The sequence below is a fragment of the Struthio camelus genome, chromosome 2 (assembly GCF_040807025.1).
Source record: "Struthio camelus isolate bStrCam1 chromosome 2, bStrCam1.hap1, whole genome shotgun sequence".
NCBI lineage: Eukaryota > Metazoa > Chordata > Aves > Struthioniformes > Struthionidae > Struthio > Struthio camelus.
In genome coordinates, this window is record NC_090943.1 from 31,480,742 (window position 1) to 31,507,950 (window position 27,209).

At 35.2% G+C, this 27,209-nt stretch overlaps 1 protein-coding gene across 11 annotated transcripts in view; it reads left to right on the forward strand.

Annotated features, from left to right (window-relative positions):
- PHF14 (PHD finger protein 14) overlaps positions 1-27,209 on the forward strand; it is a 171,923-nt gene that overhangs the window by 122,324 nt on the left and 22,390 nt on the right. For 3 of the 11 annotated variants that reach the window (XM_068934958.1, XM_068934963.1, XM_068934962.1), the window contains one exon: positions 14,892-15,005. The exons of 4 other annotated variants lie outside the window; for them this stretch is intronic. In XM_068934958.1, the coding sequence (XP_068791059.1) occupies positions 14,892-15,005 (114 nt within the window). Of the gene's footprint in view, positions 1-11,037; positions 14,343-14,891; positions 15,006-16,671; positions 16,755-27,209 lie in introns of those variants that run through there. 4 more of the 11 variants (XM_068934959.1, XM_068934964.1, XM_068934969.1 and 1 more) reach the window with 2 other exon arrangements.

Below are 27,209 nucleotides of genomic sequence, written 5' to 3' on the forward strand. Positions count from 1 at the left end.
CTGTTCTAGAAAATACAGTCTAGACTATCACAAATTGAGTGCCAAATTTAATACAAATGGAAGTTTTAAATCTTAATCTCCCTGTGTCTAGGCTTCCTCCTTATTAAATTGAGTGCACCCTGATATATCAGGGCACGTTCTTTGAAGGATGCAACAGACAAGCAAATGTACTGCCACCACGGCAAACAACACTGCAACTCAAAAAATGAGCAAAGAATATCACTAATAAATCTGCTTGGCGATACCAGCAGAAAATAATATAATAGAAAAGAGTGTTGTTATGCAACATTTTTCAGGCTTAAGTTAGGCGGATTTCAAAGTGCGTTACTGAATAATGAATTGCGTAGTGCAGCAAATTGCATAATGAATTGCAGTGTCTGCGTATGCAAAGGTAAAATCTGTTTTCAGTTATAGTAAGTGTAATATTATGACATACTTTGTTTTATATGGTGAGTAAGGACAATGGAGTTAAACATTTTTTGTGATTATAAAATTTAAAATTATTTGAGTTGAGTTGAAAAATGCTACATAAATCAGACTTGGAGTTGGTTTTGCATGTGTAATGTAGCAAAAGATTTTTTTATATAGCAACTGGAAAATATTTGGTTGCTTTGAAATCACTTGTCTTTTTAGGCTTGTGAGTAGTAGTGAGATGTTCTCCCTGGAGTGATTTCCTTTAAATTGAACAAGAAAAAATTATCCAGATCTGTAAAGCTGTGTGAGGATTTAGCAGAAGTCCTTATACCACTTATGCCCTGTTTTGAGAACTTAAATAATGCCAAACCTAGGAACAGGACTGAATTTTACTATCAGTATAGTCCCAAAAAGGGTGAAATTTCTGTGTATGGTAGATCTTGTCACTTGGCTAAAGTCCTTGCAACTGCATTTCCATATTTCCTCCCCAGGTATCATATTTAGAAAAATGAGTTGGCACAGTCTCTGTTTTTTTCTGGCAAACAGGTATGATACGTCTATGTAATGAATAATTTATGCCATAAAATGTTCCAAAAATAATCAGCCTTGAAATTAAATTAAGATGGGACTTGATTTACGAATAAAAGATAAATTCAGCATAAAGTTCATTGGTGTTAAATCCCCAAATTAATCCAAATAATACACTCAATAGCCAGGAAAAGTTTCCCATAGTATAAGTAAGAACTTTAGGTTTTAATGAAAAAAGATTAAGCACTGTAAAATGCTTCTAATTCTTTTCTGCATCAAAATCAATTCTACCAGTTCCAAATACCTCATGTTATAGATTGCCAGATCATCATCATGGACTTCTAGTGCTTGTACTTCTTATTAGGTGGAGCTTAACTGTATCAAAAAAGCGTAGTCAAAAATGGACAATGCAGCATTCTCTTTCCTATAACCTTGTCTGAATAAGTCTTCTGCTTGGTTACATAGGGTGACAGTCGATCTAATAACAGCCAGAAGTTTAAATAAGTTGAAATACAGGGATCTTATTCTTCCACTTAATAGTGTGCAGTTGTTTCAAATGCAAAGGCAGATTTCTAATTCTGAAGCAGTCTACTGTTTAAATATCTAAGCCTCTAGTGCAGACGTAGTTTAGTTTAGATGGAATAACTCTGCTGGCTTCCCCTTAAGGTAGTGATTAAGGAAGCAAAATCTGTTCACTGGGCAGCTGTTAGAAGCAGCAGTGCTACTCCTTACCTTCCTTAGGAGATGCTTCTTACAAAATCTGCTTACAGTTATGGTTTATCTGTGAAATAGCTCTTCTGTGGAATTGCAGTGTACACTTCCTAAGCCATGACAAAATGAATTTACAGTCTAGGTTGCCCACCACTGTACTGCAGAGTGGCAAGAAATCTCTGCTGGGACCTATCTGCGGTTGGGAGAAAATCCAAAACGCAGCTAGCGTAATGTCTGAAGTAAAGCCACTAAACCTGGTTCTATGCTAACACAGCATGAAGAATAAAAAAATGAGAGCACTTTCTCAGTACTGAGCAGCACCCCAGGACAGGAAGATAATTTTATAACTCCTCTTTAGTATGCAGGACTAAATAGAATCTACTTTACAAGTATGGGAGAAGGTTAATCCAAAAGTAGTGTCTGGGGAAGATGGGAGAAATGCTTACTCCTTAAAGGACCTAGAGGCTTTCTCTTTCTTGCTTTTGAAAATTAAACCTCTAGATATTACAGCTGTAGAGTAGCATTGTGACAGAGAATCTTAAAAATTGAAGATAACTCTATAGGAATATAAAAGACATGGAAATAGTAGTCTTAAAACAGTTTTTCTCAGTTTTACGTTCATTTTTAAGTAAAGTCACAGAATGAAAACATAAATATATGAAAATATCAGTGTATGAAAGTTACCAAATGTAGCTGCAAAAGCATTGTAGATTGTACCAATAATACACATTCAAATCTACTTTGTCAATCCAGTTGTCTTGTTGGTAGATTTTCTAAAATAATGAGCTGATAAACTAGAGTATTGATACTTAAGAGCTTCATGCTGACAATGGAGTAATAAACAAATTTACCAATAAATTGTAATTGACCATTACCACCTTCTATTAGCAATCCCTGATTGCGACTCTTGAGTTTTATTTACTTAATTAGTGGAACATATTGATTCCTGAAGTGTCTGAAGAATATGTAAATGAAAAGTTTATAACTTGTGAATATTTTAACTTTTTGATCCTTGATTAACTTTTTGATGTAGATGATATCAGCTGCCAGAAAGGCACTATTAAGAAACAGATACAGCATGTTTAATCTTTTATGACTTGAGCTTCTCAACAGAAAGCATAAGAGATGAGTACTTTGGAATTGCATAAAACAAAAGGGAATCCTGAGAAATGCAGTGCAGTCTATATCTGTATTCCAGTGACTTCCTAATCCAATTGCATATTTTATATAGGACCAGAGAATCTAATTAAAGAAAAATTTTATATCATAATTCTTCACAGCTAGTCCAACTTTATTACACTGCACATTATGTTAGCACATAATCATATTCTCTATGAGAGAGAAAAAGTTAGATCCTAAGTCTCTGGATAGGGGCTGAACACAGTCTGACTAACCACTCATGTTTACTCTCAAAGTTGATTTTATTTTAAAGTTTTTCAGAGAAATGCAACCAAACACTTCCCTTTGAGTAACGTGTCACTCATCAATGTAAATTACTAATGCTGCCAGGGAAAAATCTAATCATCCTGAACCAGGGGAGAGAAAGGAAAGGGGGAAAGAAACCAAAAAGTGCCATTTAATAAAATGCTAAGCGAGTTATGAATTTTAGCAGAGTGAAGATTTGCTTTTCATAGTAGGGTTAGATAGTGGTTGTGAGGTTTCGTCTCCGTTCTCAAATAGAGATTCTCTTAGTGCCAGCCACATTTAATCACATTTTGCAAAAGACAGCTGGGCATTGCTGATTTGTGCTGTGTCAGCCACTTTCTGTGCAAAGGAGGAGAGTGTCTCATCACTCGAATTTTAGCATTCTTTAGCAGAAAAGTTCCCCTCTTCTTAAAATTGGCTCAGCAAATAGCTTGTGTGGGAATATAACTGTAACTGCATTATAATTAGCTCTACCAAGAAAGTGCACAAATAATATATGGAATTTTAAGGTGCTTTTGAAAAGATTTTCACAAAACCTGTAAAATGAGTATTGTTAAATTCTGGTAGCAATTAAGTTTATCTCAGATTTTTCAGTAAATGTATCTTTGGTAACGATTGGAAATTATTATGTGGTTCAGTGGTTTGAAACACCTTTGAGCGTGTTTGGAAAATCTCAAGTGCTTTGGAAGGTTCAAAGCATCAAACAGTACCAACTGCTTTTCTATATGGAAAGCCTGGAATCTGTAAATAGCTACTAATATATAGCTACTAATCACATGAAGACTGAAGGACAGGTGGTACCATTTCAGATGTGGTTTAAATGGACAAAGAAAAGCAGCGTCAAAAAGGAAATAGCAAGATAACTCAGTATTTTTGGAAGGTAAACAAATGTACTTAGAGTTGGTTAATCATATTACGGTTTATTTTTAGAAAAGGGAGAGCATCAGCAGATTCATACAACCATTGAAGGAATGAGCATTAAATATGCAACCAGTCTTGTGCAATAAATAAGGACACATTTTAAACACTTACTAATATTTGCAAGTATTTCAGAAAAGAAAGTATGATGAGTAACAACAATTTTGCACAAATGGAAGGAAAGGTCATCCAGCAGTTCAGTGAAATTTATGATTTTAATGAAAAATGTTCACTTCAGTACTTAATGCTCACAAAGAAATTGTAAACAGCATGTGCTTCTGCAACTGCTTTATTAATTTTTTTTTGGAAAAATATTGGGCATTATATGAATGCACAATTTGCCCTACTGCTCCCTACTAGCCGATGACATCTCCATTGCTTGTTTAGGATGAAAGTATTGTAGAAGTCAGACCAATTTCCAAAAAAAAAAGGTTTTTTTTTATATTGTCAGTGTTAAGGAACTTTGTGAAGGTTATTGTAAGACGTCTGCATTCTTGTAAGGATAGCTTTAACAGTCTTCAGTATCACCCACATTTAAAGGCAAATTATGAGAAAATACAAGTAGTTTGAAATTTGGGAAATGTGATGTGTTAATCTGTCATTAACACTCTCACTGGAATGACCTAGAAACTTACCGTTGTTTGTGCGTTTCCTGGGTAAAGCATAGACAGTGACTGTGAAGTGTTCCTTGACATAAAATGCTAAAGAATTCAGAAGCCAATCTGTACCTTTTCTCAGGTTCCCCAGCTACTATGCAATGAATTGTTTTATCCAGTGAATCATTCTTCCACACAAAGGAAACTACTTCAGCAAAAGAATAGCCAGGTGGCTTAAGCAGTCTCTGAGGAGTTACGATTTTGAACCCTCTTTAAAGGAAAAGGGAAGGAGATCAGGATCTCCCAATGATGGTTGCATGTTTTGACCAATGAAATTGGGGCAGGAATCAAACTATTATCTAGAAGTAATGCATTGCCTCTCCCTCTCTCTCCTCTGTTCCTTGTGCTCCCTCTCCCTCTCCCTCTCCCTCTCCCTCTCCCTCTCCCTCTCCCTCTCCCTCTCCCTCTCCCCCCCCCCTCTCTCTCACTCACTCACTCACTCACTCACTCAGTCTGTGTCTCTGGCTCTGGCTCTCTTTTTTAATTTGAAAAAAAAGGGGCAGAGGGGCGCTAGTTGCTAGACCCCAGAGAGCTTTCACTGTAGTGAATCTCAGGAGGAGTAAAGGAACTCATGGTAATCTAGGGTAACGTTCATGAATTCTGAATAAAGATAGTATTTAAAATATGCTATTATTCTGAACATTTCTGAATGTTAGTATGCTCATTTTCATGGATCTTAATCTGAGATATCCTCACGATCATTTCTATTAGCATTTTACTTAAGATCAGGAGGACATTTTTAAAGTGAATCACCCAGTTGCCAACAATTACTGCTCTCTGCTTCATGTTATAGAGCGGTCTCAAGAGTGTGCAGTCTGGATCCCTTTTAAGGGGCACTAAAGCAGAAGATTTATTCCAACTGCTAATGGGCATTCAGTCACCCTGGCCAAATTAGTAAAATCCTTGAAATGTGTAGTGGGACTGACTGGTCCTCAACACCAACAGTTTTACTCTGCAGAACTGTTCCTATAGCACCGCAATAGTTACCTTTTGATCTTGTCAGTAGAAAGTTGCGACAAAATTTACATGCTGCAAGTGACATTGTCAAAGTTTATTTTTCTCGTAAATATTCTTATAAATATTTTAACCTTAAATGTCAGTAAACAAATCAAATTTTCACGTAAATGTATGCAATATTTTACCTTTATTTTTTCTTTTTGAATCTAGCTTGTAAGTGAACTTTAGGCTTACTGGGTTCAGATATTTTCAGACAAGGAGTACGTGTCTTTATTTCTTGAAAAAAAACCTATTCTGTTGTTAAATCAGTTTTCCTTGTTTGTTATTTCAGATAGCTAGTTATTATTTGGAAAATGTGAATCTTCCTTGTCAGCTTCCGAGCTAGACAGATGTTAGTAGTTTGCAAGTTTGTGTAGTTGTGTATGCTGTACTCTTCAATACGCAGCACTGTCTACACATTGGGAGTGAACTGCAGTCTTGGAGGACCACCTTCCAGGGACAGATTTGACTTGGAACATGTTAGTTCTGCTTGTTGCAAGAGCAGCCTTGCCAGTAATCGTGAAATATTGTTACATTTCAAAACATGCTACCTACTCTCTTGCACAGTGCTCGCTATCCAGATGTTTATGGCTGGAGTAGGAGGATAAATACTTTTAAAATATATATTCTTTTTATGGAGGTGTGAATCCACATCAAAAGAAATTGTTTTGACGTGAAGTGGTGTTAAAAACATTCTTAAGTTTGCTCTGTCAAAGGGGTATTTATGTTCCTGTTTCATTGACTACAAAAGTTGTTTCAGCTCTTATTTGATATGAAGGATTTTGTGGAGATATTTTGAATATCAGTAGCATCCGAAGGTATAAGTTTTAAAAATTAATACGCAGATACATACTGTTAGGATCTTAAATTCTGAAATTTGTATATTTTAACACTAGGCACGGTATACATACATTTTTAAATTAAAGAAACAGGTCACAGAGTCTGCAATGTTATTTAAGCAATTATATTTAAGATTAAGGGGTTTCAAGTGTCTTTTACACATACGAGAACCACAGAAAGGACTTTTGTCTGGTAGGTGTAATCTAAAAGTAACCAAGGAGAGTATTCATGCCCCCTAAAATAAGGGAGTAAGTTCAGCCATTTCCAGAGAATTGAGCCTCCTCGTTCCATTTATCATTTTCAGTGTTTATAATTAGAGAAGAATGAGGAATTTCCAGGGCTTTTTGCAGAGGCTTTCAAACAGCAGCACTAGTTTTGACCTTTCAGTTCCTCTAGGCTCAGCAAAAGATGTCTGATTAATGTCACATCTTAAACTGTGTCAACTGGGCTGTTCATTACCTTTTTAATAAATAGCCCATTTTCAACGTGGCTCAACTAGGTAGAATAAAATATCCTTTAGTTTTAGGCGGCTAATTTGTGTTAATAAGTGTATCTCTATTAGTTTAAAGTTACACAGAAGGTTTCTTTAACTACTGTTTTGAAACATTGTGCTGAGCAATGTAAATGAATAAATCAGGAGCTTCCATGAAATAGGGTCCCCAGCTTACTTGTTTGAAGCCCAGTAAAGGACTGAAAGATTTTTTTATTTAGCACATCCACATGTTATGCAGAGATCAAAAAAGCACAATATAAGAAACTTTCTTATAAGAAGCTTTTGCTTATAGATTAATTTCTTCATATACATTTTTATAGTCCTGAATTAATGTTTTCTTATTCTGCCATATCAGTTGAAAATGAAAAGTGGTACCTTTTTAAGAAACAAGAGAGGGAGTTTGAGAAAAAATAGTGGGACTGCAGAAGGGGTCTTAGAAGGACATGGAAGGAAATGTGGACCCACAGACATTCATAAGAGTGAGAAAATTCCACTTGGAGAAATGCACAGTATCCCTCCTAGGAGAGAGTAGGGCGAGGAGAACTATAGGGCCCTGGCAAAGTAAAAAGAAGGATGTGGAGGGCACACAGAGCCCTTCCATTAGAGCAGGATAGGGTGTTTATAGAAAATCTCTGAAGAACAGGCAGATAAGTGGGTGCCACATGACACAAGTTTAGGGAGCTTTAAGACTTACGTAATAAACTCAGACTGCAGAAATGATATAGTGTGCGATCCCTTTCTTTATTTCATCTTATTACTGGAAAAAATGCTGTATATGGGGAGAGTTGAAAACCAATCTTGATTTAATAAGTAGCCTTTGACGGTTTTGTGATGCTTTTGGCAATCTCACATTTTAATATCGTTCTGTTTTACATTGAGTTGGGAAAATTTAGACTTCAAGGAGCTGAAAAGCAAGAATCAGTGCTGACAAAGATGTAAGAAACTAAATAAATATTACTTAAAGAACATCTCAAAGTAAAAAAAAAAAAAAATCTATGAAATGAATATGCTGACCCTGTCTTGAGAATTAAGTTAGATGGGACAATTTAAAGCTTTATTCCAACATCTGACAGACACATCCTGCATGCTGATGCTTGACATCTGAAAATTGTGTGCTTGAAAGAAAGCCTTTTCTAAGCTACGTTCTATTTTTGGCAGAATAAAGCAGCTGTTTTTTGGAGCGGAGATCTTCTCAAGTGCTTAAGCATTAGTACTGTGAACAAAGTTTTTTGCTTCTTTTCTCCCAGTCCATTCAAGTGGAGTAAAACAAAATGCGGTCACCTGTGGCTTAGCAGTTCCAAGACCTTGGAAATTTGGGGGCAATTTAAACACAAAATATAATAGCTTAGGGGAGTTTGCTTAGAAAGATGGAGAGTTCAGTCGAAAGAGAGGTAGAAATAGTACGCTAACTAACGAAAATAAAATGTGTGAGTTGGAAAGGGAAAACTAATTCAGGTTCCAGAGTGTGGTGAATGATGGTACCTTTAAATGGTACCTTCCTGTTTTCTGTTTGTATTGCATATGATAAAGTTGGAAAATTAAACATGAAAAAAATTATTTTGAGAGGTGCTCTTCCAACTTTGAATATATGTAAATTAATGTGTATTTTTTTCCATTTGAAGAAGACATCCAGAACTTCCAGTATGACCCTGTTACCTTTCACGCTCTGTTCAAACACTTTTAATATATTAGTAGCAATAGTAGTGCCCTTATTTTAAAGCAGCATTCAAGGTGGACATTTAGCCTTTGACACATGGAAGTGCTTGTAGAATTCAAAGATGTAAGCTTGCTTTATCAGTGCTGCGGTTTGCAGGTTGGGGGAAAATAAATTGAAATAGATTGGTATTTACTGGAAACTTGCAATTTTATTAGTTCCTTTGTATTGTGCGGTATGTTTGAAGAAAAAAATAGTGTGAGGCTGAAGAAATGTAATTAAGTTTCTATACTTGGAAAGCAGTGAATTATAAAAAGGTTTTCTTTTGCTTCTGTCTTTAAAGGAAGGTAGATGATTTAGATAGTGTTCAGTTTGTTTATTACCTGAACCTAAATAGTTTCAGAGTCAGCTGAGAATGAGACGCTGTTCTGTTAACAGTGTATAAATACAGAAGTTATTCTCCCCTTCTCCGGAGAGAGAAAAAATAGCCAAGAATGTACAAGAGTGAGCAACAGTATTACTTCTGTGGTTGACAGTGGAGGAGATTAGCACATGTACCGTAAGGGTTATATTTGTAACTATGGTGGGAGGAAGAGGAAGAGAGGAGACTGTCAGATATTAATTAAAAGCAGTATAAGGAAAGTGTCAAAAGAATAGGAGGAAGAGAAATTTCTCAGACCGAGTGGAGTGTGGCTTAGAAGGTGAAAGCCCGTATTCTTACCTCATTGACTAACACAGGGTGAAATCCTGGGAAAGACAAACTGATTGCTAGTACTCACAGGTATAAGCAGATTGAGATAAACTGTAAATTCCTCCTGGAGATTTACCTTGGCTTCCTCCGAACTATGTATAAAGCTACAGATATTTTATCTTCACTAGATTTTACTGTATTCTGGCTTAAATGTCAAAAATACTTTCAAAGTACGCACTTGGGAGAGAATAGAGACGGGTAAGAACAGTCAGCTGCTAGGAGAGAATTGTGGGCTTCTGGGCTAAAGAGGGAGCCTTGGTCTGACCCAAGCAGGCTTTTCCTATGTAGTGCTAAAAATAAGACTCAGTGAGACTAAAAGCATTTCTGCACTTCAGCAGAAATGCACTGATTTCTTCCCATAGTCCTTCAGCCTTAAGAAGCCGGCTTCATGTTTCAAAAAGGGCTTTTTTTTTTTCCTTTTATAACTCTAAAGAGGGACAAATATTTCTACTTTGATACTGTTAAAAGTCTTTGTTAGTAACTTTGGCTTCCAATTCATTACCGTAGTCATGCTTTCAGAGCCTGGTGTAAGAGATAAACCCTTTGCAAATGAAGACTGCATCCATTTTCCTTCTACCTCAGGCCACACAGAATTGATTGGGGTAATAAAATGACAGCACTGTGTAATATACTGACGGCTCTTTAATTTGAAAACTAGTTCCAGGCTAATTCAAAGCTTGTTTAAAGCTAATTTATGACTGGTGTAATTTTTAGCTGGACCAAGGTAAAGGATGATATATAAAACCTGATGCAGAGTTAGCATAGTATGTTCAAACTTGTCGTGTTGAAAACATTTATAAAGGGTATTTGTTTTTGTGGTTTGATTTGTTTTTGTTCTGTTTTGTTTTAAAATAGCAATGGCAGAAAAAATAGCTGATGTTTGGCTTGTGTAAATCATGTAAAACAACAATTTTCCATCATCTTTATTCAAGTGTAACTTCTTAGGCTTCCTAGCAAAGTATTATAAGCATACATTTATTTTGTACATCAACTCTCCACTTTCTTCAAAGTCAGAGGCTGTGTAGAGCTTCTGTTTCATATCAGTTAACATTTGTTGCGACTTTTACATAGATGGGGAAACAATTATAGTATGTTGTTACTATAATATTTCTTACAAATATTGCATTTACAAGCGATATTTGAGAATGTTATCATTTTCACTGTGAAACCTGTTTGACAAGGGTTGAAAAAGTTATATGTATTTAGTTTCAGTTTTATATTGTTTAAAACTTATCGTGCATGTATTTGTCCTTTATGTGATTTGTGTGTTTATATACTTCTAAACACACCATACCTACATACCCCACAAAAACCTGTTTTTTAATTCTTAATATTTGTGACTGCATACAGTAAAAAAAATACATATCTGTATATATGTATTGTTCTTGTATTTATTTTTAATAGTCTGTTATTTAAAAAATAAAAATTAAAAATAGCCAAGTCCTCAAATTAATCAGCATAGCATAGCATAAAATGTAAGTATTTTTCCCCCAAAATCTGTCACTTTTTTGTAGCTCACAAATAAAATCCACATTTTTTCTAGAAACTCATTATTTCTGCATGCCCTGTTGATTTTGCAATGTATTGTATCGGTGATACTTCTGCACAGTAAAGGATAAAACTAAAAGAACAATGTTTGCTTCTATTACAGTAGATGCAAATACAAAATATACCAAATGGGATGAAGGGGAGAAAAGAATTGAATATTTTGAGGGAATTGCATCCTCACTTACATGGAGTGCAAAGACATCTCTTAGAAGATTTATCCAGAAGTCTGATACAATTGGATACATCTTTGATTTCCCACCTCGTACCATTCATTGTCAACTTTGAGCTCTGCTGACCTGAACTTTAAAAAGAAAAAAAAAGAAAAAAAAAAAGCTGTACTGAAAGTCTAAGACTCAGAATTTAACCAGCTATGCTTTTGTGTCCCCTGCCAAGAAGGGTATAACTGGTGCCAAGACTCTAGCAAGCAAGTCCCCTCCCAGGACTAGAATATCTGATTTGTTACATATCTGTGTCAATATGTAATTCAAATACTCTTTTCTGCAGAAGTGTGATTGATTCAAGTCAATGCTATTGTGATATCTTAAACTGTGTGAATATTTAGGTCATATAAAAAGAGCCACAGCTGAAAACAGAACTGTCTTCCTTGCATGAGCATGATAGAATGTGTACATGTATTTCATATTTCCTCTTTTCTTCAGGGTTTTGTAAGTCTAAGAAATGCCACGTTCTGAGGAGCTTTGATCAAAGTCAGAATTAAAATACCATTTACATGATATTGGTTTCTCTCCATAACTTATTAATTTCTTAGCGTAATTATACTGTGTTTCATTAGAAAGCTATCTATTAATCTACCTGCATCAAAATGCAGATATGTGGCCTGCCATATGTAATTTAGAAAATATAATAATATTATAATGAGATAGGAAGGGCTTAAGCACTAGAAAAGATAGATATCAAATAATTTAATCCATTGTGCAGATTACATATGTACATACATTACAGAAGTAGTATGTGTACACATTACATGAACAGTCATGTCCGTTGTTGCAGGTGAGGCCTACAGGCCAATGAGAAGTACTGTTGAGGTGTTTGTCATGATACAAGGCCATGTAGAAAGAAAGCAGAGATATCTCTGCAAAATCAGTCTGGTATATTGTGATATAAATAATAATTAAGGAAGTCAAGAAAGTAATTTTGATACTGTTTGTTTCAAAGTACTTTTTTCCATTTAACTCTTCTTCAGTAAAAGCATTGTTTTAGATCAATAGTATAGATATTATGCCTTTCCTTTACAAAAATAGTAATGATGATTTTTTTTTCGCGTTATTTTATTTGCCTGAGCATCAGCGGAGGTACTAGAATTGTTACAAGAACTATTACTCATTCAGTCATGTAGTCATAAAGCACTGAGAGTAAGCTTTATGAAAACTTACACTTGCACCTTACAGCATTTTTATTGTTGTACTTTACATGGATGGATCATATTCTACTTATTGAATATATTCATATCTGAAAGCTGTACTCTGCATGTTGCTTATCTGATTCAGAATGACACTGATTGATTGACTCTCATACATATGTTCAGATCCTATACTGTTTTCCTAAGAAGTGACAGCAGTGTGAGAAGAGATAATAAATCCATGTAATTGGAATGAGAGGATTATTTTCTCACATCTCTTTGAATAATAAAGTATAGTTCATTTTCGTATATCTCCTTAAAAATGGAAGCCTTACATTAAGCAGTGGATCCTTAAGAGAGCTATTGAGAAGGATGGCTTTGGAAGAAGGTATTCTAGCCCTGATGGGGGAAGAGGATCTGTGAATTGCTGGTCCTGTTGAGACAAAAGATAGTAGGAATATATGTTAACCAAATAGCAATTTTTCAGACTATTTTTGAAGACCATTATTTATTATTTTCAAAAAATAAAAATTTTGCCATCATTATCTGGCTGCAAGTAGTAGCAATGCAGTAAAGATGTTCTTAGACATGGAAGAGAAGCAGAATTCAAGGCGAGAAATCACCTGACCCAAAGAATCTGGACAAGCACGTTATTTTTTTCCTAACAGAAATAGCTTTGGTTTTTGAAAGTAGCATGGAAGAGCTTCTGGAAACATATTGTGATGATAAATTGCATGCCAGTGATTTAACTGTCTAGTCCTCAAGGAGAATCAAAATAATACTATTCAGTACTCTGAGCCAGCTCTTGGCTAACTGGGCCAACAACAAGAGATCGTCTAGTCAGCGTAGTTAACGAGGAACCCAACTGAGGAGGCCTTTGGGAAACGGTGTGCTACCCATGTAAATCCAGCCCTGCTAGGGAGCAGTTAAAATGAACAGGATGCAGTGTCTACTAGAGTGACTTTCAGAGTGTGGGGCTTTTGTATGATCAGTACTGAAGAAGCAGATTTTTATTATCAGAATGCTAGAAATGTTTCTCCTACTGTAGTTCACCATGTTCAGCCGCGGTGTTGATATTCTTTTGAATGTTTGAGTTAAGGCAGAAAAATAGTGCTTTATTATTCCTGTCATAGAATTACTTGAAATGGTAGCTCTACCACAGTATCTCATATTGCTTTTTTTTCTGCAGATCCAGTGCTTGTGCCCGTAAGACACGTCAGTGAAATGACAGTATAGACTTGATTGTTAACTGAAAACTGACTTTTTATATAAAGTCCTCCTGATACTAAACCTTAAACTTGGTAGGCTACAGAACAGGATGGAATATTTTGTTTCTAAGACGTAGGAAGAAGATACAACTAGAAAGGCATAAAGAGCTTTATTTCGAATAAGCTCAGAGGCTTTTTTTACAGGCATTCAAGAGATAAGTTACATGAAATAGAGATGCCTGAGTATGCCCCCTCCAGGACTAGAGATTTTTCCTGCTTTCTAACCTGCAACAACTGCTCCATGTAATAATTCTTTTACGGTGTGTGGTCTCTGTTGTGATTCTTAGTGCAATTTAGTAATGGATGTTGGGCCATAGTGTTCACCCTTTTCCCTTCAAATATTCCAAACATATGCTTTGGGCTAAGCTGCAAATGCTGAATGTTATCAGTAAGAAGTTTGAATTTATTTTTCAGAGATCGTTGTGTTCAAAAACTTAATAATGAGCTTTGCAGCTTGCAGTTTCCAAAAGTGTAATCTTGATTTCCTTGCAATTAATGACTCTAGAGAGAAAGAAAATGGTATATCAAAACCACATATTCTGCTTGCTAAGCAATGGCATCTAAAATATCTTCCGTAATGAGCATTACAACAAGCACAGTAGAAATAGTATCAATTAATAGATATTTTTCTCTGTAGTAAAATATCTCAGTCTGTGCCGTTATCAAAACCACAATGTGAAGTAGTGAAGGTATTAAAGTGTTTTTTATTTTGACTGATCTGTTCTAGTCATGTTACATTGGAAAGTTAATGTAAAGGTAATTTAGAAAATAAAATGTAAACTACTAAAGTGTTTGTATTTTACTTATTTTACTGTAGTGGAAAAGTTGCTAATAGAAGGCCAACTTGCTATACCAAGTTTGCTAACTTCAGCAGTTTTCTGTGCTGTGCTATATCAGTTTATAGTGATCCACAAAATACATTTATGTTGGGCTGTTCTAGCATGATCCCAGCTGTTTGCAGAATCTTCCATCTTGAGGAAGGGGATGAAAATTTAATTTTCCCTTCCTTACAGTTCAAGAGCAGGGGAAGGTCTGGGCAAAACAAGCATGCTTATTCAGAGCTTCACAATTCTGAAATACATTTTGAAATGCTATATAACTGTTTGCTAAGTCTAGTAATGCTCTTGTGAAGGAAGTATTATCTTTTTAAGATAAAATTTGTGACAGATGTATTTGCCTCTGGGGTAAAAGAAGCTGCCCGAGGTAAAAAGAGTAGAGTTTGAGAACGCTCGACTGTGCTTAGAGCACAGTTTCTCTAAAAAGTCTCTTCTTCTTGGAGTGCCACATCAACACACTGCTGAGGGGTCTATTTGTCTCTATTGCCCTCAGGACTCCGAACCGTCAAATGAGGTGGTCTCAGAGGCCCCAGGTAATGTGGTACCCTCTACCTCAAGAAGTAGCTCTGAAGAGCTGGTATCGGTGGCACAGAAACGTCCAGAAGAGGTAGGACATTCTGTGTCTATTCTATTCCAAGGTTAACTGTTGTGGGATATAGGTTCACCTCTATTTTTCATGCCTAGTGTGGTTTTACTCATAGCAGAGACTTTATTTAAAGTCTCAGTCTTATCCTACCTCAATCTTATTCTACCATATCAACAGCATACAAGACCATGGTAAATTTTAGGGTCTTTATTAATGGCACCTATAAGTCTACTACTTTTTTAATGCCGTTTCTTATTATCACTGATTGTGAAAATAGTTGTGCTCGTTTCTGTCTTTCACATACCCATGACAGTAATGGGAATTCCTTTAGATTCTGGCAAATTAATTTTTACAAGACTGAAGAGTCAGAAGTAGAAATATTACATAGACATACAGGCAAATTTAAAGCTTTTATCAGATTTTACTGAAGTTAAATATAGCTAACTGCTTGCCTGTGCAAAGGACAGGCCCTTGATAATTTTAGTGTGTCTTTTCTTGTGCCTTTGTTTTCCAAAAGGTGATACTGAACGCTAAGGATTAGTCTGTTTATAAAGTCAGACTCCCCATTGCTATAAGAAAAGTTGCCGGTTTGTAAGTTAGTCCCATAATATAGCCAAGGACTCATTTTTTGTGTACCTTGAATGCGTACTTATCACACTACCCCATAACTGGAGGAGAAGTTTTCTGCAGAATTCAGACTTGCAACTTCATCTTATGATGGGAAGCATTCTGTCAGAGAATTATTATTATCTCTAAATTAATCTCTAATCTTCCCCCTAAAGCAGAATACAAAATTTTTAACTACCAATAGAAAATACTACTTTATTACAGTGCCATTTCATTAATCTTCTAATGTAACCTGTAGATAACTATCAATCACCTTCTTGAATTTTCTCCTTTCCAGTGACAGTCTTGTCACTTTGTCCAAATAAGCAGAAAGTCCTCAGTACAAGGCCAGGAGAATTCTTCAGAGTGTCTTCTGGATTAAGACTAAATAGGTACTTCACGTATTTTGGAGCATCACCACACATTGTAAGAAAGATAGCTTATTACATCTAAGCAGTCCCCAGAATAGAGTAACATTAGTTATTAATAATACTTTTGTATATTTTCTTGAGTAGCAAAGAGAGCTTGGTCTATTGAGGGTCATTGATTCTGGCTCCTAAGTCTCAGCTTTGCTAGTTTTTATCTCAATAATTTCATTGTGATTCTGGCTCCTAAGTCTCAGCTTTGCTAATTTATCTCAATAATTTCATTGATGCTTCTGCTCTTTACAGATAATCCTCTGCTACTGTTTCCACTGGAGAAATTAAAATTGAGAGCACAGATGATACTTAAAAGCAAAAGTAGAGGAAAAGTGCTGCAGAAAAGGAGTGAAACTTGATTAGTTAGTAAAAGGAGAAAGAAGAGACGATGGGTATACGATTTTTGCCCTTGTGGAATAAAAAACTTACAAACTGTGAGGGAGAGAACATTCTAGAGAACTGAAAGACGAAAATGTACCTTTTTAAGTTTTAGTAAATATCTCAGTAGTAATTCATGGTGAAACTGTTTTGCTGAAGACAGGGGCATAAAGTATTATATGTGTTTTGTAAGAGAATGAGACTTTATCCGAAGATGGGTTACTGCAGTTTATATGGGAACAGAGAGAGGTGAGTCAGAAAGAGTTTTATGGTTGGATTTGCAGGGAACCTTGAGAGAAGAGCACCAGTACGCTGATTTTCCAAATTCAGAACCCACCATGAAACAAACCATCTAAGTTACGCGTTGGTAAGTCAGCATGATAAACAAGTATTTGTGAATTACACCTTAAACAAAACAGTCTTTAACAGAAGAAAAAAAAGTTTTTGCAGAGTTTTACTTTAACTGATGCCTTCTAAAATTCTCCTTTCGTTAGAATTCTGGTACATCTGTCCCTTAAGTTCTTTTAGTATTTGCTTAATTAGTTAATATTTGGAATTATCTTAATCTGCTAACTGATGGATAATTTGTGCATAAGTCTTACAGTAATTTATGTCTCATCTGAATATGACTCATCAGTATTGATAAGAAGGCAGTTGTTAAGGAACAGCTCAAATGCAGCTATGGAAAAGAAAATTAGAGAAGGTTAAAAAGGCAGAATGGCTAGTAGACTGAGGGTTTCAGAAAGGGTATGGATAGTGATGTTCAAAAAGCTGTCTCAGAGTTGCAAGTGTGAGGAGAGAACAGTTCATAGTAGAGAAAGTAAGGAAAAGCATAAGAGTTACCAGATCAGTTTATGGGGTTTTTTTGGTCTTAGGCCAGTCTGAACCTAATGCTCGGTTACTTGTAGTTGTCACCAATTTTAACTTTGTGTGATGTTATTTGGTCACTCAGAGGAGGTCTTGTTTTGCTTGTTCAGTTGTTCTTTCCAAAAGGAATGATGGCTGAATTTCTAATTTTACTTTATCTGTCACTGCCAGTAATAAATAGAACAGGATGGTTGGTATTCATTCCTGTTACAGTCTCCCTCCTTCCCAGACTCTCTTTCTTTTTAAAAATCAGATTTAACTCTGTGGAGGATAGGGATAGTCTCCAACTATGTAGCATATAACAAGCTACTGCACAAATAATTAGCGTATTATGTGTTTTAATTTTATAGCCATTATTATTTTGTACCTGTGAAGAATTCAGGAAAGTGTGTATACACATTGCTGTATTGGATAAGCAGAAATGCTTTGGGTTGAAAAAATAACAAAACTGTGTTTTAACTTTAAAAGAAATCTTATCCTGTATTTTCCAAAATGATGCAGTCCTAAGTAAAGAGAATTTAATTTGTATAGATTTGAATGCTGTTTGGTATTACATACAGTATCCATACTGAAATAAGAAAGTTACTTGTATGTTTAATGTCCTGTTTGAGAAGCAGCATGCAACAATGAAATTCAAAAAAAAAATAGTTTAATACATTTGAAAGAGTGGGCCAGATGTATGTAATCCTAATTTCAGTCGTTCAATTAGACCTTCTTAACAGTTTCTTAGAGAACTGTAGAATAATACTGCTTTCCATAAAATGTTGTACTAGAATTTATAGGATATATACTTTTAATGGTCTCATTCCAATAATAATGCTTAATGTAGGAATTTTGTCTCCACAGTCATTTCAAAATTCACTACTGCACTGTTGTTAGTATGCCCTGAGTCAATACATTGAATATTTGTGGGATCACACATTCTTTACTGTGAGCTGATAAAAGAAAAATCTTTGGACGTTTTGATTATTACCTAAGATACAGAGTTTTCAAAATGTTATAAATATACAAATCCACTTGTTGGAATAACACTAAAATTGTGTGATAAGTTTACAATGCTGAGAAACAACATTTATTGACCCTCTGCTTTGAGTGGTCACTTTCTTCGTTCAAGCGGCGATTGCAGTGTATTTGGTTAAAATATTTGTATTACTTTTTAGCCGTTTCTAATATGCAGTGACATTGAATGAAGTGGAGATTTGGTGTTAAAATAGTTTTGCTTTTCCTTTTTTATATAATGGCTAAAGAGTAAGAATTGTGGGCGATATTTTGATTTCTCATAGGTAGCACTGTAATCTACGGGCAACGGTGGTGTCAGTGGTTAGTTATCTAAATAAGAAGAGCCTAATTTTGGCAGTTCCCTTAAACTCAAATCTCAAAAGAGGCATTTCTTCTTCTTTAATTAGAAGTAAAATAGAAATACGTGAGTTGTGTTTATTAATTTCCTTTGCTGATCTTATGGCCAATCAATTAATCATGTTTTAATAGTGCAAGCCTAGAGGCTAACAGAGCTGTTTATTCTGAATATGTGCATTGCCAAAGCAATAGAGGCGGATCAAATGCTATGTTGTTCTCTCTGCTCATGACATTTAGCTCTGTATGGAGAAAAGGAATAAAAAAATAAACAGCCCTCTGCCCTCTACAAAAAGCCTGTGCATATGTTCTGAGGCACTTTAGGGTAAAATACGAATGACAGTACTATAACATGTAAGCATGAATAACCTGCGCATCTGTGTTGCTTTGTGAATGATGTATTAAAACTACAAAAAATGTGCAAAGCATTGTGATAATGAAATAAGGAAAGACTTAAGATAGGTACCCATTAACCTGTTTCTGAACTATTAGGCATTCACGGTTTGCGATATATCTGAATTGAATGCACACTTTTTCCCATTAGTAATTCCCAGCTGTAGTGTTTTGTTTTATAGGAAAAAATGTGTCCTGCGCTTCAGTCAACTCCTGTTAGTCATAAGTATTCTACAAGCAGCTTAAAAGGATTATAGAATTTGATGTTAAAACCATTGTGTTACTCTTTGAAAGTCTGGGAGAGCCATCTGCGTTATTTCATATAAATAATGCAAAGGGAGCATTTCTTAATTTTTATGAACACAGCGGGCAGCTGATATTTTCTTTTGTTTCTTGGGTTATAATCAGTTCTTGGTCTCTAGATAAAATGTTTTTCTGTAAGACCCATTGACTCTTCAGGCGAATACTAAAAGAGTTTTTTTTAAAAAACCCAGAGCCATAAACCTCATCAGGAGAGCCTCCAAACCATTCTTATGCTGTTTTATTACACTGAGGTTTTTGCTTTTTAAACAAGATATAATGTGACATGTTCATGAAAGAACTGAATAAAAAGTAATTCCGTGGCAAAGCTTGTAATAATGCTTGTGTAGTATTTTCTTCACCTCTTATTATTAGAAGAATTTTAAATAACTGGATTTCCATCATCCTTTGAGAAAGGAAAATGTTTTTTCTGTATTACAATTGAGTTAAACATGGACAAGATATGGAAAGATGATTCACTCTTTTAAAGGAACAAAAGAAAATGTTAGACAATCTATGTAACTATATGTATGTATCTCTATAAGTGCAAAGCCTTTATGCTTGTGCCTGTGAAAAGACTGAGTGCATTTTTTAAACTTCACCAACATGACAATATTTTCCCTCTGTTCTCTGTGGCTGCTATCTTGAACTCATTCAACAGAAGACTTGTGTCAGACTGATGCTGCTATAAATATGTTGTTCTTCCTGACATGCAGTTAATTGAAAACAAGATACCCACATAGAATGGGCTGGACTACATATTTACTCTTGAACACTACATTTTTTTTGTTTTACGTTTATGAGAGCGCTTTCCTGCTCAGAAAAGTGCCTGGAAATTTCCAGACTCTATGGATCTTGCAGACACTGTTTTCTGATGAAAAATCATTACTGCTATTTTGCTGGTTACTCTGTATTGTAGATAAACGATTCTCATTTATGTCAGACGTTGAAGACCTGTGAGGTCGGGATCACTGAGATCAGGATGTTCATTCTGTGCAACATCACAGATACTATATGATATGCTTCAACAAAGCTAAGAAAACATATTAGGTCAACTGTGTCATCCATCCCTTTCTGCACGTAGCATTGGTCCCTTCCAGTGTATTTGTTAGTACTTTGTTCTGGTTTTAAAACTTCTCAGCAGCGGCATTTCTGACACTTGCAGAGCTTTTTCTCCTACTCTCCTTTTCACCGTACAGAATATTGCAGCCATCTTTGTTTTCTATGTGAAGAAGAGTTGCAAGAGGTAGCAAATCGGGAATTGCTCTGCATTTATAGTATTTTTTGATTCTGTGTCAGATTCATTTAGAAGACTAAAATTTGGTTACCAGATGCCGATAATCCAACTTGTTATGTCAAGTGGGTTTTCCCACCAGCACATAAATTAGCCAAGGTCTAGAGAAGTTTACTAACCTATGCGGATCATTTGGCTCTCTGTAGGTTTGTTTGATTTTACTTGTTATCCTGCTACAGGTAATTATTATGTTTACTGTAGTTCCCATTAATATTTCCCATTTTCATAACAAAAGTGCTAAGCTACATATTTAAAAGGCACTGCCATTTGGTCTAACTGTATTAAAAAAGTGAATTAATAGTGAACTGAGAGAACATAATACCTTTGGCTATTGAAGTGATTCCTCTGTAAGAATAAACTAGGAAGTAAGCATGCAAATTCTGTGAAGTTTCACATTCATATTTTTCATCTGATCTCTTCAAAAGACTATTTTATGTAATTTTTTAATAACAAAACATAAAGGGTGCAAGAAGGCTTGGAAACGTTGTCATGAAGTACTGCTTTTGAAGTTAAAATTTATTTATGTATACTTTAGCTTTAAATGGTCTTATGAAACTAGCCCTGCTCTTGAAAGAACATTATTAGTTTAAAAAATGAATTAGTTCTATTTAAATTTTCCACAAATCCAAGACATTTTTCTTTATTTAACCTTTTCACAGTCTCTGCCCTTCTTTAAAGTACGTTCAGTCCTGTATCATCTATTACTTGGGAAGGTATTTAATACATGACTTGGCATCATTTGCATTATACAAGAAGATTAACTTTACAAGCTCTGCTATTAATCTGAGTAGCTCTACATATTGACCTATGAAAGAACATAATTAAGTTAGCTTAATTAAGTTAATTAATTGTTACACTCTGATGAACTTACTATTGAGAGGAAATTAAAGGCAAATAGAAAATGGCATTCATAGTTTGAGATCATATTTTAAAGGATTTTACAAAGATACATTATATTTAGAAGGTGAAAATATCTATTGTGTAATAACCAAAGCAGAGGCAATTAAAAATACTGAAAGCTAAGAATCCCTGCAGTAGTCACTCTTAATGCTTGACATTCAGCCATATTTCCAAAAGATTAATTTAAAAAAGTGTGCTACAAATTTAGGAAATAAGACTGATGTTTTTTTTAAATACCTCAGCAGTTGAATTCAGAAATTAATAGCACTGTCTACACATAGACTACAGGGAAAAGCACACCGTTAAAGTTAGACAAGTATTATAATCTGTTATCAAACTCTCTTTGGGGGGAGAAAAAAAGCAGGGAGGATTGAAAGAAAGTAAGGTAACAAGCAGAGCCCAATCAAAAATAGAGTTGCGTATCGGGGTAGGAATGCCTTTCTGATACAGTGGTGGAGGGGAAAGGAGACAGACTCCGGGAGGTTAGTCTGTCAGCTGCATTTCTGTTACAAGGAGTGCCTGCAAGTTCGCTGCAGGAAAACGTACAGGGTTGCAGCAAGGCCCCACCCAGTATATAGAGAGACTTACAACGTGACTAGAATGTCTGGGAGCACATATCTCAATCTTGATGTTTATTCAAATGTACATTGGTATCACTTCAGTGATCATCAATTCAAAGTAGCCCTAATTAATAAAACGTAGCAGAAGAATGAAGAAGCGTGCAACAGCATGCCACAGTATATGCTGCCAGGTGAGCAGGTTATGAATCTGGGAGATGCATTACTTTCACCATTGCTTTAGTTTTAAATGAATTTGTGCATAAAGTTGTTAGTTCTCTTCTATATGTTTTTCTTTTTTTTTCCCTTGATATATAGATATTCTGGATGGCATCCTCAGTGATTTCATGCTGCTTTCCATTGTAAAAATGATCATTTTAACTCAAGTGAAAATAGTATTTCCCTTGAGGTATTACTTTTTGGCATTTCCAGATGATATGAAAGGGTTATTGATCTGTGGACGCATTCTCTGGAAAAATAGCAGCCTTGAAAACAAGAAGCCAATGGCATTTTGAAATTAGTTATGTACAACTTCTGTATACATATTCTGAATATGGATAAGTTGGAAATTCATTCCTTCAGAGACAAAAATAAAAAGATTTTTCTTTGATACTGTCTTTTTTTATTTACAAAACTAATCTGAAATATTCTTTAAAATGGATAGGGATAGAAGAAACAATGTATTTAAAGATGTTATAAATTTAATAAGCCATATTGATTTTTTTGAACCTATTGCCTACAAAAATGTTTCTGTTTTAATTTTTGTAAATTTAATTTCAAACTAACATGTTGGTTTATTTTGTCCCTTTAAAGCAATTATGGAACGTTAAACAGACTTATATTCTGGCAAGAAAGAACTGTTTTATTTTCAGCTTAAAACTCATATTTAAATCTTAAAAAAATATTTTTTGTTTGGCTATAGGAAGAGAGCAGGAAATGAAATGGAAAATTAGGATTAAGCAAGCTTTAAGCTGGAAAATAGCAGCCGGCTGTATAAGTTGAAGGCTGTTTCCCACTTGGTGTAACTTTTGATAAAGCTGTATTAATGTCAGTGGACCTTAGTTTGCCTGTGCACACTATCTGATTGAGGACTGTGTGCAGTGACATCATAACGATGTCGTATTACTTACTGCTGTTACTTGCTGTGACACACGTGTGATACACACATGATGTTCTTTACTGGAAGAAAGTGTATTTCAGTCCTTTCTTCAGAACATACACATCCTTAGTCTTTTTTTTTTTTCTGAGGAATTTATCCTCTTGATCTGTAATATTTGAATAAAAAATTAAGCAAATACCTTCTCTGGTCATTGTGTACAGTGTAATTATTAGACTTCACATTATACTGTGTGGAGAAAGCAGTGATCCTTTTTCCAGATGATGCATAAACTCAGAATTTTTCTGTTTTATTTTAATATGGCAGGTTGGAAATATCATTACAATACTTCTAAATGTTTATGGGCTAGATTTCAAATACTGAAGCACTACTGAAAATTTCGATGTCATCTTTAAGGTAGTGAAGATAAGCACAGGTCACTTAATAGTCATTAATAATGTAGGTTATATAGATTTTTTCCCTACCCAGTTGTTTCTAGGTTATCTCTGAACTGCAGTGTAATCCCAATACTGTCACAATACTGCTTCATCAAAGTATGGTTTCTTTAAATTATTCTCACTTTTAAGTAGAATATTTAACATTGAAGAACATTCATAATACCCAAATATTTTAGCACAGCAGGATCAGTGATGTGTTATTTATTAGAATAAGTTTTTACTATTAATATATATTTTTGTCATAATCATATATACGTTGATTTATCTACCATAATTAGCACTAAATGAAAAACAAAACTTATGTTAATTTAAGATCAAATACATATTTTTGAAGATTCTGAGGTACATCAACATGCAGCATTCACAGAATCACGGAGTAGTTGGGATTGGAAAGGACCTTCAGAGATCCTCTGGTCCAACTACCCTGCTCAAAGCAGGGAGAGGAGGCACACAAATGTGAACAGGGGATCTCCTGATTGTCTTTCATGGTCCTCATTTGACCTGCTTAATCCTTCTTAGGTGAACACTTTTCCTCCAGTTATTATTATTTTTTTAAGTCACTACTCAGCTGTCTTAGTCTCCATAAAATTCTGTATTACTTGGAATACCCAGAAATGTGTATTTTATGCTGTAGTTGTAGGCTTTGACTTGCTGATCTTGTTGGAACATGCTGCTGAGGATTAGTAAACTGGCTAAATGAGCCAATCTTGCAGACCGCGTAGTGGTATTCAGGGGAGGTAGGGGGGATGGATAGCTCTGGACTAGAATCTCCATGTTTTGTGGCAGACCACAGTGAAATGGTCTAGGACTGGCAGTGAAGCTATACTGTAATTTAGATGCTATGGATAAATAAAGTGAAAATACCTGACAGTTGTTCTGGCTTTAGTGAGTTGGTGAGTTCTGTATTTGTCTATTCAAAATAAGCATTTGTCCTCATTTTATAACTTTCCCCCCAGTTTACCCCACAAGATTAGGTTTATCATATTTGGGTTGTTCAGGAGATTGGCTAAAATTAAGAGCTACTGCTTCAAGTTCTAATGAATGCAAATCCTGATCGTCTTCTGCAAGTTAAGATTGATTACTGCTTGTAAGAGTTTCAGAGAAAATATTAGTTGCACAAAATTTACACTGTGGTTTCATACCAAGGGCAGAGGACATTAGAATGCACAGGAAGTGGTAGGTAGAACCTAGTGGATTTTTTTATAATCTTTATCGGAAGAAATCCTGTCAGGATATTACTGCACAGAGAAGTATCCACACTTTGCATGTTGGCTTTTGTTTGACGTTCAACAAAGTGTACTGAACCGTATCCAAATCTAGGACTCTGACCAGAACATTCTCTCTGCCAAAATGGAGTAAATTTAAGTAGTAGGTTCTAATTAATGACCTGCCCCTAGGCTTGATTTACAACTGAAATTCCCCATTGAGGTTTCAGTATAGAAAATTGCCTTAAATCTGCACACGTTAATGACAGTAGAATTGTTCCCTGTATCCTTGATTTTTGGAAATATGGAAATATTAGTGACAACTTCAGTTTTATAAATCAATAGTCAGGGTTTGTTGTCTGTTGTAAGATGCATGGATTAGAATGCCATGACAGACTGTTATTATCAACTAGGTTAATTTACTGCATAACAGGCATATACTTCTCTTCTGAATTTGGTGTGGATGAGAACGAGTTCTTACCAAAAAAAAGTCTCCATCTTCATTTAAAACATTTCAGATGATCTAGAAGCAACTTAAGCCCCCAAATAATAACTTGCTTCATGTGTTAATCACCTTCAGCGTTACACATTAGTTTGATTTCTAGTCTGAATCTGTCTCAGTTCCGTTTCTATCTATCTGTCGTAAAACTTTGTCAACTAGAATAAAGGCTCTTTTATTTTGAATTTTCTTTTCCCTATATAAGCATTTAAGAACTGTGAGCTCCTAGAGTCTTCCACTTTATGGTATGTTTTCCAGACCTTAAATTGCACTTGACTCCAGTTTTCTCCAAATTTTCAGTGGTCCGTTTGCATTTAGGCACTCCCTGTCGGTAAACTCGGTTAATCCACTATTGATTGCACAGAGCTGGTCTTTCAAAGATAAATATCCGTCACCTAGGAGGATAAAGATATGCTTTTAGAAAATATCTTTTTTAGAAAATTGAATACAGAGTCAAGAATAAGGTTATATTTGTTCAATAGAACTCTTATTCTAGGAGGTATAATATTTGTGGATGAAAGACAAGCAGGAAGAAAGAGAACAGAAAAGGAGAGAAAGGAGCAGAAAAGTTTCTCTGTATCTGTTGATACTTATTTTTCTTCTCATTTTCTGAAAACTCTTTATTTATTTTCCCACTAGCTCTGGGAAAAAGACCTGAGCAGATCAGCTTTTAAAAATAGTGTCACCAATAGAATGCTGCAAAATATTAGAAGTTGCTCTCTACAAAATATTGCTTGTTTTAACCATGTCTTTTTAGTTTGAAAGGATGGTCTTCAAAATAGGAATAGAGGCAAAAATGGGTCATTATCTTTCAGAACCCACAGATAAGCCCTTGATCATACTTTAGCCTGGTAAGCAGCAGAATAGAAATAAGTCAGTTTTCAAGTCAGGTTGTTACTCAAGAAGACTTCCAGTATCTGCAGAGGCACCAAGTTATTCAAAAAGGAAGAGCACACAAAAAACTCTAAAAAAACCCAAACAAATCCAACCCCAGTTCTTGTGAGACAGACGGAGTAGAGGAAACGTCTTCCTTCCCCACGAACATGAGACCCTGAAAAACGTCTTCTCATTGCCTCTGTCCATCCCTAGAGACTTCATATAGAAACCCTGAGAAAATTTGAAAATAAACTTTTATTTGAATTGTTTTATCTGTCGTTGAAAAGTGGAAGAATTTATAGTGCTGTTTAAAATAATGTTGCTATTGCTAAGTTCTAGCCTTTCAGAATTCCTTCCATAATACTAAGTATTTCAGATGAAATTTCTACATCTCAAGAGTTATACTGCTTAGTAATTGCATTTAATGTGGGATAAATAAGGGCTACATTTAATAGGGATAAATTTTCTACCTTCTTGCCCTGATGTTACAGTCTTCCCCTTGCATCTGCTTATGACCACTGAAAGAGACAAACTGGGCTGGACAGACCTTTGGTGTCACCCAGTGCAACTCCTTATGTCTTTAAGCGATAAGTTAGCCTGCCCATACCAAAGTGGAGAGATGAAGCAAAGAAGTAGTTTCAGAAATTAATACTCCTCAGATGTAATATTGCATATGTGGTGTGGTTTCTGTTCTTTTTTTCTGCTAACGGTATGAATTAATTGCACTTTATAGTTCACTATTTGATACAAATATAGCACATGCACAAGATGACAGAGCCAATTTTTCCAGGATAGTATAAATTTAGAACTTCCTGATTGATTTTGTGTTACTGAATTAGTGCTGGTTAATAATTTTGTGCAGTTATATACCATAGTTTTCTCATGATAATCCTACCCCAAGAGCTTGTGACTTAGAGTTTTTATTTTTAATTCTATTATTTGTACTGTGAACGCATTTAGATTTTGCAGTCCAGGCTGTATGCTTAAAACAAAAAGATGGTTATTGCCTCAGAGAACTTCCATT